This window comes from Oryza sativa, chromosome 3, assembly GCF_034140825.1.
Source record: "Oryza sativa Japonica Group chromosome 3, ASM3414082v1".
Taxonomy (NCBI): Eukaryota; Viridiplantae; Streptophyta; class Magnoliopsida; order Poales; family Poaceae; genus Oryza; species Oryza sativa.
The window spans coordinates 14,843,574-14,855,734 of record NC_089037.1 but is presented as its reverse complement, the minus strand read 5'-3'; the positions used below and the strand labels follow the sequence as shown (position 1 = coordinate 14,855,734).

At 41.6% G+C, this 12,161-nt stretch overlaps 2 protein-coding genes across 2 annotated transcripts; both read right to left on the bottom strand.

Moving 5' to 3' along the window:
• Positions 1-7,333: 7,333 nt before the first annotated feature.
• LOC4332928 (peroxidase 2-like) lies at positions 7,334-9,022 on the bottom strand. Its single transcript, XM_015773440.3, has 2 exons — positions 8,681-9,022; positions 7,334-8,303 (listed from the first exon to the last, which is right to left on the bottom strand). The coding sequence occupies exons 1-2, from the start codon at positions 8,912-8,914 to the stop codon at positions 7,539-7,541; spliced, it is 999 nt and encodes a 332-aa protein (XP_015628926.1). The 5' UTR covers positions 8,915-9,022; the 3' UTR covers positions 7,334-7,538.
• Positions 9,023-11,473: 2,451 nt separating this feature from the next.
• On the bottom strand, positions 11,474-12,161 carry LOC4332927 (uncharacterized). The gene is made up of 2 exons (XM_015773441.3): positions 11,774-12,161; positions 11,474-11,671 (listed from the first exon to the last, which is right to left on the bottom strand). Exons 1-2 carry the CDS (start codon positions 12,084-12,086, stop codon positions 11,640-11,642), a joined length of 345 nt encoding a protein of 114 aa, XP_015628927.1. The 5' UTR covers positions 12,087-12,161; the 3' UTR covers positions 11,474-11,639.

Here is a 12,161-nt window from a genome sequence, read left to right as displayed (position 1 = left end):
CGGGCGGGGCCCTCCGCGCGAGGCCACTGCCGCCGCCCGGCCGCCTCCCCTCCTGGATCCGCCGCGCGAGGCCGCCGCCGCCCGAGGCCGCCTGAGAAGTGGGGAGGAGAGGGGAGGGGGCGGATCCAGAGGAGGAAGAGGAAGAGATGTGGTGAGTGAGGAGAGGAGAGGAAGAGGAGATAAAGGTAAGGGAGTAGAAGGAGATATAACTTATTAACTGATCCATGCGTGTCCTCCTCCTTGATCTTGCGCGCACGCCTCGTCCTCTCCGCGCATGCCAATCTCTTTTCCCGGTTGTTTAATAACCCGGACTATAAATAGATGTTACCAACCGGGACTAAAGATAAAGGAGGGGTTTGACACCGCCTGCCGTTTTTTTAACCGGGACTAAAAATAATCTTTAGTTACCGGGACTAAAGATAAAAAAGTAGCTCTAACCTTTTGAACCGGGAATATTTTTAGTCCCGGTTTTTATTGCCATCGGGACTATTTTTGGTGGACCGACAAAGATGGTTTCTGCAAAGTGAAAGTGTTGTTTTGTGCTGAATGAAATGGAATGCTAAATTGACGGGTACCGTGCTTGATCATGGACAGCTCGGAACCGTGTGTGTTGTAAGTGTGGAGCGAGCGGCACCTTGTTGTACGTAAACACAAATGCGACCTGCATATGGTTGAAGCATCAACACGGATTATTTTTCTTAAGCTGTCTAGGGACGAAAGTCAAACCAATTAAGTCTCTCAAACGCATATTTATTGTGACCTGCAAGCTTGACACTTCAATTATTCTGAAGAGATGTTGGATTATTATAATGGGTTTGGTAGAGATTGTGCTCTATGAAATTCGGGACAATTTCCTATTTACCATCTTCTGAAATGTTATGTACCCAAATACTACCACTTTTTCTCGAAAAAAAATTACCACCACTTTCTTGGACTTTCGTTTCCTTTGACACCTGGTCCCCACTAAAACTCTTCTGTATGGAGAATATTTACCCTTTAATCATCTACGTGGCATTACTTTTACAATTCTTCCCCTGTTCTACATGGAGGATGAGGCAAAAAGATCGAGCTAAATGCCCTTGGGTCTAGCTGTATGGTACATGGTGGCGTCACTGCCACATCCTCTCGATGTCAGAGTATGCACAGGAGAAGAAATCAGGATGGGGGAGGTAGGAGCGAAAGAATGTGGTGGAGGACGAATATATGGGTGCCCACTGCCACGGGTGAGCAGTGCAGGAAACCCTTGGTCTGGATCGATTGCTCCTTCGAGAGAAAGTGGATCACATCGCATCATCACAGAGTGCTCAAATAAGTCATTGTCGACGAAGCACCTCTGCCCAAGCACAAGGGATACCGATGATGCATGTGCCTCCTCGTTGATAGGCACAACCTTGGTGATGCCATGGCGGGTTGACATGGAAGACCTCCACTTCACCACCGGTGGTAGCGAGGTTGGCTGAGCCGAGTCAGAGAGCTGAAGTAGGAGTAGCGGCTCTCTAAGGGCTAATAATTGTTGGAGACTTCTCCCCTCACTTCTGCTCAAATATGGAGATGGAGAAGGGGAATGAAGCAGTAACTTTCTGTAGGATCGAACACAAGAAACTAAGCCTACCAGAGGGGGGTGAATGGTAAGGAAAACCAAAAACCCAAAAACTTTTAGCGGAAATAAAAGTTACCCTCAAATCGATGGAAATCTCGACGTAGTCCTGTTGCCGCCGGTCGAACCGCTCGCACGCCGCCGATTAGACCGCCTTCCTGCCGCCTGAACCCGAAGAAACACAAATCGAAGAACTCTCAAAGTAAATGACAACTTTATTGCTTCTCTATGTGTTTACAAAGTGCAACAACAGCACTCCTTACAAAAATCTCGATTAAACTCGAAACCCTAACTAAACTATCAACTCAATTGCTCTCAAAGCGATACCGGGAAGCCTCACGCTCCCTCTCTATTTATACCAAAAAACCTCCTACTTAAAGTAGGAGTAGAACTTCTAGTTCCACTAGGACTCAATACACAATTTCCATACCTTTTACAATTTCCCAAAACCTGCAGCCACACCGGCCACAGACAAGTCGGACTCTCCTCGCCGTCACAGCAGCGACACGTCCTCCTGTTCTCCTGAGCCGACTCGGCTTGCCACAGCCTCGAGCCAACCTATCAGATCAACACACATGCATGCAGCCACATGCACGTGTACATGCATCCACATACACGCATACACGCCACAGTGTACACATATATGCACAATACAGTAACACCGCTACAGTACCTCAAGTACTGTAGCAACCATATAATACTCCACAATTTTCTTCTGCGAACACCGACGTTGCACGCACACCTCGTGAAACCCGTTGCGAAGATCTCTCCCACACGATGTCCATCCACCGTATGCCATCTCGTATCCAACTTCGTCACCCGGTATCCTTGACCGTCTGGATCTCAACTCCTCCCTGAGTTTAGTCCCGATCCCCACCGTTGACTGAAGTTGACCTCCAAGAATCCGAACTCTAGTTACCTTCTCACATGGTATCCTGACCGTACTAGACTTCTGCTTCTCCATGAGCATAGTCCCGGTCCTCACCATTGACCAAGGCTGACCTCAAGTCACCTGCACACAATCAGACAAAACAACCGTTCCTGGGCACAGATATTACAACCTGACCCACATTAGTCACACGCACTCACACCAACATCCACACATCTTTTCAAACCAATTCGTTGATTAAATCATTTTGTAAAGCCAATTGCTCATCACAAATATTAATCATGACAATGATTTCACACTTTCGCGAGTCAGCGAGTTCCGCTTGAGTGGTAGCTGAATAATATCAATGATTTACGCCCGTGGACGTGGGCCTCAAGCCATGATGGCGTGTGTCAAATAGGGATTGTAGTTGAAGTCGGTGGTGTTCCCTGCTGGGCACTGGCTCAAAGAAGGTGGCAACGATGCCATCGCCAGGGAGGAAACAACATAGACGCCACCATGCACCTTAATTACAATTGGTCTCAAGGATATTTTGGTCTTTTTGCCTCATCCTCTACATCAATTTTTGTTTTTTTTGGGGGGGGAGGGGTTGGATTGCAAAAGTGATGCCACATGGAATGATAAAAGTGTGAATAGTGGTATATGGAAGAGTCTTAGTGCGAGTTAATGGGAAAGAAAATCCAACTATCCAAGAGAGTGGTATTTGGGCCTATGCCATTTAGCAAGATGTAGAAAAATTTTCCATGAAATTCTGAGTTGATCTCATTCTCACAGCTACTTAATTAGTGCACTATACAACCGACCGCTTACTCTACAATTTTCTTAAACTTGGTTTAACCCTAGTTCCATCTAATCCAAATTATTTTCTAAGTAAAATGTAACTTGACATTTATATACGAAAAAAATATGTACGAGCAAGTCAAGCAACTAGCCTTTTCAAACGAAAATAATTAACATAAAAAAAGCCAACGCACAGCTAGTGCACAGCAATTAGCATGGACAAAGCATTACCATGATTGTTTAGGTCTAGTGGACAGTTTCTGTCCAATAATATGGATCGGCTCGATATTATGTGTGCTGTCATACACATTTATATACCTTGATAAAAGTTTCTTCTAGCTTAGTCGACGGCGTTGACATGACAAGTTTTGGAGCATGCTGCATTTTGCGTATGCATTGTCAATGGGGTTGGTTTTGATCAAATATCTGCACATACATATAAGTGAAAGCGCCGATATCTAATCCCAATTATATTCTAGCTACCGATCAAGGACAAGTCAATGCCGAATAGTCTACCTTAACTCCCCTCAATCAACTACGCTATATATCATTGCAAAGTAGGGGGAGTCGTTGTCGTTGAAAAATCAGAAAATAGAAAAGAAATCGAGTTGAATTGAAGTTGTCAAAGTGTCAGTGACTATTATACTGGCTTCCTCAACGCAATTAACAAGCTATAAATCGGTTGGTACGTACGTTGCTGATTTGGTAAGTCCAAACTCTGAAGCTTGACCTTTCTCCACAAAGGCCACAATATATAGCTGAGCTAGGAAAATTCGATTGGGTAGTTCAAAGGTAAAACTACAAGGATCACATTAAAAATTGAGGCCTTGCTTGAACACATTGCAAAAATATGGTTTTGCCACAAGAACACACCCTGAAATGGGATCTTTACCTTTAACGTACTGAGAAATTATATTATGGAAACATAGATTATTAAAATTGTTAAAATACATTTTGAGAATGTTTCATTAATTCTGTGAATGTTGGTATGAAAAAATCAGCACTGAATAAGAAATAAATGGAAGTCCCATAAGCACCTACTCTCGTGAACAAAATACCATCACAAATGACTTTGTCAAATACTTCATTCGTCCTAAAATAACTTATGGATTTTTTACGGAGGTTATGTAGAGGGGGAAATTAAGTGTGGGATAGTTATGATTGGTTCAGATGAGGAAGTATGTTAAAAAATTAAATAGTAGATAGTTGTGATTGATTGAAATAAGAGAGTAGGAGGAGAAATTGCACATTGTGACACAGAATTTTAATGTTAGAAGTAACTATATTTTGGAAAGGAGGATATGGTCAAATTTAAATTAAACTAGAAAATTTTACCTCTTTACAAGGGGCAAATGTCGTTATATGGACATTTTAGTTATTTGGGCTTGTAAATACATATTTTTTTTTTCATTTAACAGTGAAATTTGGTAAGCCCGGAGTAATCATCGGCTTAGAGTCAGCATCGGCTTCGAAGTCCTGAGATTAGCCGATGAGAGTTATCAAGTCGTCAGTTGTCGGATTCTTACTATATTCGGTTAAGGAATTTGATCTACTAAGGGAAGCTTATCCAGAAGAGACCGAGTTCAAAGAGAATGCAGCATGGCAAGTTACCTATTAATTAGGAATAGTTTGTTAGTTTCCTTTTATCTTTAGGAAAGTGTGTTTAGTGTCCTATAATAAGGACTTTATCTTTTCCTTTTATCTTTAGTTTCTTTCTTGTCCGATAAGGACTAGTATCTCCCTATGGGTATAAATATGTACACCCGGGGTCATTGTAATCTATCAATATATCGATCAATACAACTACTCTCGGTGCATCGCCACCCTCTTTACTGAGGTTTTTATTTATCATCCGGCAGAATTTGGCACCTGACGCGGGGCTGCGTCGGCTTTCGATCTCCGGTGAAGGGATAAGTCCTACGTTCCGCCGGCCCAGACAATTGTATCGTTTACGTTGGCGTCGTTCAAGGCTGCATCAGGACATTCGACCTCTTGGATTGCTCTGGTTTGGACTGTATATTTGCCTACCTATTTATCATATGTCTCTGTTAATCTAGTCTTAGCATATCAATTTAGTTCTATCGGCTATTTCTTGTTTTAGGGTTTCCGCCGGTATCGGCTAAATCGTGTTGCTAGATTAGATTAGCTTAGACATCTACCACCCTGAAAACTCAGTCAACGGCTTGATTGTCTAGATATTATGCTTCTTTTCATACTTAGTGTTGCATCAGTTAAGTTTGATCTACTAAGTCGTGCTTAGAACCATAATCTCTAGCCTGCTTCTTGATTGCCAATAAGCTTCATCGAGGTTTCAGCCGATGAGTTATCTGGACGTTGCATCGGCTTACAAGGATTGCATACGTATTGGATTTAGCCGATTACGACAAAGGTTTCATTGATTTATCTAATCGTTTGGATTTTATGACATCGGACCTTCAGCCGATGTATGCTTTAACCTTCGGATCAGTGCTTATTCTATCATATTGTTAGCCAATTGGTTTATACTGGATTATATTGCTATATTATATTATCATCAGCCGATTGCCTTCATATCATTATATACATTGGACATATAGCCGATAGCTCAAAACCCTATTGCTATCGGCTGGCATTGGCATCGGCTGGAACTACTACATCGGCTTGTCAGCCGATCGGCTGTTTGATCTACTGTTTACATATCTTGTCAGTTGTAGGATCAAACTGACTGGCACGCCTACATCTCACCAACCTTTAGACCTGCACTGGAGTTAAGCAGATCTCTCAGGCCAGTGTTTGTTTTTCGCATCAACACAAGGTCAAACAAGCAAACTTAAAATAGTAGGTTGAATTGATAGTTAAGCTTTAGAATAGGGTCAAATGATCAATTGTCCCTTATAAATATGTCGAAACTTTATAGACTACGTAAACTAGCCACATGATCCTATAATAAAATTTTTTAGACAAATAGATAAGGTTATTAAGTAAATTTCAAATACACATTAAATTCAATTCGCATCAACACAAGGTCAAACAAGCAAACTTAAAATAGTAGGTTGAATTGATAGTTAAGCTTTAGAATAGGGTCAAATGATCAATTGTCCCTTATAAATATGTCGAAACTTTATAGACTACGTAAACTAGCCACATGATCCTATAATAAAATTTTTTAGACAAATAGATCAGGTTATTAAGTAAATTTCAAATACACATTAAATTCAATTTTCGTATGATAAACTAGGAATAAAGTTATATGAATGACGTAATGGAAAGTTATACAAATGATGTAGTGAGAAGTACTAGGTGTTTGATATTCTATGCTAGAATTGTTTTTGGCTTGTATTTGGATTTTCTTGCATACATGCATGATTTCATTCATAAAATTGAATTTGTGAATTCATACAACTATGCTTAGCACTAAAAAGCTCAAGGAAAAATATAAAAAAAAATACTAGGACATATTAATAGCTCTCTGGAAGTTGGCATAATTTTATCACTTAATTTACTACCTTATTAGATGAGCCAAAGTTGCTAAAACAGGAATAAAAACATAATACTGAACATTCTTCACAATTTTGTTGCAACCAAAACACAGCTAATATCTCCACTCTACCACCTATTATACAATAGTTCATCTACCCAGTACCCACAGTAAAAAGATTTAATTTTGGGTCAAGATAGCGCAATGAAATTGCCGATCAAAATAACTAAGTATCAGAAAGCACTTCTATTGGCAGCTCGTTGGTGTGGTTGGGAACTTTGCTACTGTTGGTGTACCTTGATTCCTTCCTTTCACTGCTATTGGGTCCTAAGGATTCCAAGGCTCATCTTTTAGCTCAGGTTCCCCAGTCTGCGTACCTGGTTGTGCAAGTTCAACCCAGACATTCTTTGATTAATTCCCAAAAGAGAGTCATCAGAGGGGATTGAGGGAAAATAATTATATACCATAATAGGTGTGAAATAAATCCTCTCTAAATACTAGAGGGGTTAATTAAATAATAATAAGGAAATTGAGACCAGAGATTGCAATTTCGGTTCAAAAATTCTGAAATTTCAGTAATCTCACCCTCCTGCAAGCAAACATGGAGTTGTAAATGTAACTTCCCAAATGGTTACTTTATTAACTTTCATGTTGAAACACACTACACTCATACAACAGACTCAATACATGAAAATCAATAATAATGAAGGAATGAAACAAACAAGATGCATCAGCATATCAGCTGTTAACAGAGAGCAAAGATAGGCTTGGAATGGTGAACGCTTTGGACGCTCATGATTGTCTGAGGCTCTCAACTAGTAATTCACAGCCCGGCAGTTCCTCCTGACCTCGCCATTGCCGCCGGTCTTCACCTCGACGGCGGCCAACTTCACCATTGCCTTCTGGAACCTGTCCTCCCACCACCCGGGGATGTTGGCGTTGTCCAGCACCATCTTCATCGTGGCCGGCGACGTCAGGAGCGACGCGTCGGAGGTGAAGAGCCCCTTGTGAGCGAGCACGTTCTTGTAGTACTGGTTGTCCAGCTTGTTCGGCGTCTCGACGTCCTGCACCACCGTGGGATCGTTGCCTGAGCTCGGGCTCGCCGGGCATTGACCCCTCAGCGTGGCGGCGAACGACGGGTCGATGTCGGAGGGCACGGCGAGGCGGTCGGGGACGAAGGACGAGCAGTGCGAGCGGCCGACGGTGTGGGAGCCGGCGAGCACCACCATGTCCTCGACGCTGAGCCCCTTGGCGGCGAAGTTGGCGACGAGCTGACCGAGGTTGAACTTGGGCGGCGGGAGGAAGTCGAGGGTGCGCGACGCGTTGGAGTAGCGCCCGTCGAGGCGGCCCGACGGCATGTCGAACGACACCCTGCTGTTGCTGAGGAAGAAGGAGGCGTCGCGCGCGGCGAAGGCGACGATGTCGGCGCAGGAGACGACGCCCGGGCATGCCGCCTCGACGGCGGTTTTGGCGGCGTCGATGACCTCGAAGCCGCGGAGGCTGGGGTTGTTGGGCGGGGCGAGCTTCTCCGGCTGCGGGTTGGCCGGCGTCGGGTCGAGCAGCACGGACGCATCACATCCCTGCACGCGTTCATGTCGTCAACTCAAGTCATAAGACCGTGTCAATGCAGCCATGACAGTAACATTCCGACATGTGACTGGCCACACTTGGCATACTTAACGTGACACCATTATATATACTCCCTCCCTTTCTAGTTTCTAAATATTTAACGCCGTTAAATTTTTTAAATATGTTTAACTGTTTATCTTATTTAAAAAATTTAAGTAATTATTAATTCATTTCCTGTAATTTGATTCATTGTTAAATATACATATATATATATATATATATATAGTTTTATATATTTCACAAAAGTTTTTAATGAGACGAATGATCAAATATGTGTTAAAAAATCAATTGCGTCAAATATTTAAAAACGGATGGAGTATGATTTTACCTCGACGAAGCAGTCGTGGAAGAGCATGCGGATGAGGCCGGCGCCGACGCCGGGGTCGCGGAGGATGGCGGCGCCGACGGCGCCCCTGACGATGGCCTCGGCGTGCGGGCACTTGTCGTGGTAGTAACCGACCTTGAGTCCGCACGTGGAAGGGCTTGGCGGGGTGTAGAAGCCGGCGGCCGCCGCCATGAGCATCGCGAAGGAGACGAGCAGAGCAGCGAGCTTATTAGCCATGGCAGCTTGTTGCTAGCTAGCTTGCACCCTCTCTCAGTAATGTGATATGATCGAGCTGATTAATTGAATTGGCTTTGAAGGAGATTAAAGCTGCGAGAGACTCGACCGATGGGTGAGATGGTGTTATTGTGTGTGCGTATTTATAGTTGGAGATGAGTTGAGCGGCGCCAATGCAAGGAAGACGACGAGATCAGCGCGCGCTGGTTATCTTCTGGAGTGCGAATTTGTTTAAGGTTTTGGAGCGCATGTTGGGAGGCAGGCAGGGGAGCGAACAATGCGCGTGGGATTACCGCTTGTTTGAATACAACTCACCACTTTGACCCTTGATGTGAGTAGTTGGCATAATATATTGTGCAGGTACGTACGGGCCGGCCGGCATGCATAACACCCAAATGCCTTCTTTCAAGCTTACGAAAACATTTTATATTATTATTATTATTATTATTATTATTATTATTATTAAAACATAGTACATATGCAAACACTTATATAAACACGCGTATACTTCTATGCATAAAAAAGAAATTCTTATTGGACCGTGAACATTGTAACATATTATTTTCAGATAATTTTTTAAGATAAATTTATAAATATATGATTTGCGTCTCAATCTGTATCTCTCCTCTTTTCAAATTTTTAAAAGAAACCGCAATCAAAATATTTTAAAAGTGTTGAATAACCTTTTGTTGTAAATCACATGCTTTCATGACAGAGGTATACAGTGGGTAAATATATAGTGAAAACTCAACTTTGCTGAACATTTGTGTAAGCCCTAATGGAAATTTCGTCTAAATTCACAAAATAAATTATACATGTAGGTAAGTTAATGTTACACAACCATGTAAAAAATCCATGTCCAAATTTAACTTCGTTTTTCAAATTTTTTTTATTTTTATATCTCACAGACGAAAGCGAGTTTGGATAAGATATTTACATTTGTCGTGTAATATATTCTTGTCTACCTTTAGGCATCTTTTAGTGAATTTAGATGATTTTTCGTTTGGAGTTTACACCGGTTTTCATCTAAGTTAGTGTTTCCACCATATAGTTACTCTTATATCCTCACTCAAAGGTTGCGCTACAATGATGAGGCTAGCTTTCAGAAAACCATCAATGATGTTTGTGTGGGATGATATAGTTCATCACAGTAGTCACAACAACAAAATGGTTTGCCCAACCATCAAAGGCATATCATAGGCAATTTAGGGAAATGGTAAGACAGTGGTCCCTACTATAGTAGAATTAATCTAGAACTCTCATATTTTCTTATCAAATGAATTATATCTATTTAAACTACCACCTCATGTAATAGAAGTAGATTACCTTTTTACTGTTGGTAGTAAACTCATAAATCAATGACTTAGATTATTTATACTAATTATAATACCGGTTGTAGAATTATATCAGTATAGACCACCGTAGAAGTACTTATTCAGTAAACATACATATGGAATGAGATGTTCTGCATGAGCTTAAAAAAAACTTTTAACGTTATTTTGTTATAATATAAACGCGGTTTCACTTGAAATCTCCATCTGTGACCATTTTATTAAACAAATTTTCTATGACAGTATCACATTTCATTTTAATGACGTCAACATCCAGATGTATTCTGGAAATAGTACATACATAGCATACACAACAATACCTTGGTCGATCACTTATATATCATCATCCCTCTCCCCTCCCATGTTGTCCGTTCTCACCACAGAGATCCATAAGATCGTGTATGTGATGAGTAATTTGGTTATAGCTAAATGTTGTTAATATGAGTAATGATTAATTGTACTCCCTCCGTTTTATATTATAAGGCGTTTGACTTTTTTCTTAGTCAAAGTTCTTTATGTTTGATTAAGTTTATAAAAAAAGTAGCAACATCTACAACACAATATTAGCTTCATTACATTTAACATTGAAAATATTTTTTGATAATATGTTTATTTTGTATTGAAAATATTAGTATAATCTTTTATATACTCGATTGCACTTAAAGAAATTTGACTAAGAAAAAATTCAAACGACTTATAATATAAGACGAAGGATGTAATATATATCTTTGGTGTCATTTTTTTTTAGATAATATATCTTTGGTGTCATTGTACCGAGAATTGATCACCGGTGTTTATGTGTGTGTTGGTTAGTTTGTTGACCACCAGATGGCGCGGCCTGACAATGTTTGCTCGACCCAGGTTTTCGGGGAATTGGGATGTGTTGCTTAACGTTGGTTTAATTGAGGCCTGCTCATTTGGTTGATTTAGGCGTGGTACCAAGTGCTGAGTACGTAGCCTATTGTGGCTAATGGCTAGTAGTTGTATAAGTAAAGATATATATATGTACACCGCTGCATATATTCATATGATTGAACCATATGTCTCTCTAATAGCGATGGATTAAAGCCAAACAATGCCTCTCGAATAACTGACTTCGATTATTCTTAAGATGGTTTAGTTAATCATCAGTAGAATATGCTGGCAGCAAAATCGCATGGTGGATAAATTACTGGACCGGGGCCTGCTACTATACTTTACAAGTGAAAGTAAATACACGAACTAGATAATATAATTAGAAGAAGTTTCTGTTTTTATTAATTCTCAGTTTTTCCCAATTTTGCAGTCCACACAAATCACAGAAGTTATACATTGTGCATGTCACGAGACATGAAAACTAATCCCAGAAGTACTTCTTCTGTCACAAGGAAAAATAAAAATCAGTAACAACGTACTATTTATTGCCCTAGGCTCGATGGAACAGTGTAGCCTGCAAAACCATACAAAAGCAATATCAGGCATATAGTCCAATACATGTACATATATACAAGTAGAAATAATAGGATAAAATCTACAGATCTGTTTCACTTACTTCCGCACTGGTAGCCAGGCTGGAACGGCTTCTTGCAGAACTTGGCGACATAGACGACCTTCTCCATGCACCACACCTTCTCCTTCTCCTTGGTGACGCCGGCGCACAGGCAGGGGATGTTGGCCCTTTGCCACACGGCGCAGCACGCCTCTGACGGCTCGATTTTGGGCTCCGCCGGCCACCCCTCGTACTTCTTGCACTCCCGGATCATGTCCTGCCGGTCTTGGTCGCAGCCGCCGCTAGGGTCGCCCCACACGACCGCCACCATAATGGCGAGGACCAAGAACAAACCTAGGAGTTGTTGTCTCGCCATGGCTATTGCTTGTGTGTATCTCCCTGGTTTCTCTCAGATGGTGATGCAAGAGTTGTGTTGATAGTGGTGGTGAGT

What these genes read in the sequence shown, in the direction of transcription:
- LOC4332927 (XM_015773441.3), bottom strand. Translation starts at nt 12,086, where the DNA reads ATGGCGAGACAACAACTCCTAGGTTTGTTCTTGGTCCTCGCCATTATG. An exon ending in GCCTGGCTACCAGTGCGGAA is followed by an intron (nt 11,672 to 11,773) that starts GTAAGTGAAACA and finishes ATGGTTTTGCAG; the next exon opens with GCTACACTGTTCCATCGAGC.
- LOC4332928 (XM_015773440.3), bottom strand. Translation starts at nt 8,914, where the DNA reads ATGGCTAATAAGCTCGCTGCTCTGCTCGTCTCCTTCGCGATGCTCATG. An exon ending in TCCACGACTGCTTCGTCGAG is followed by an intron (nt 8,304 to 8,680) that starts GTAAAATCATAC and finishes GAACGCGTGCAG; the next exon opens with GGATGTGATGCGTCCGTGCT.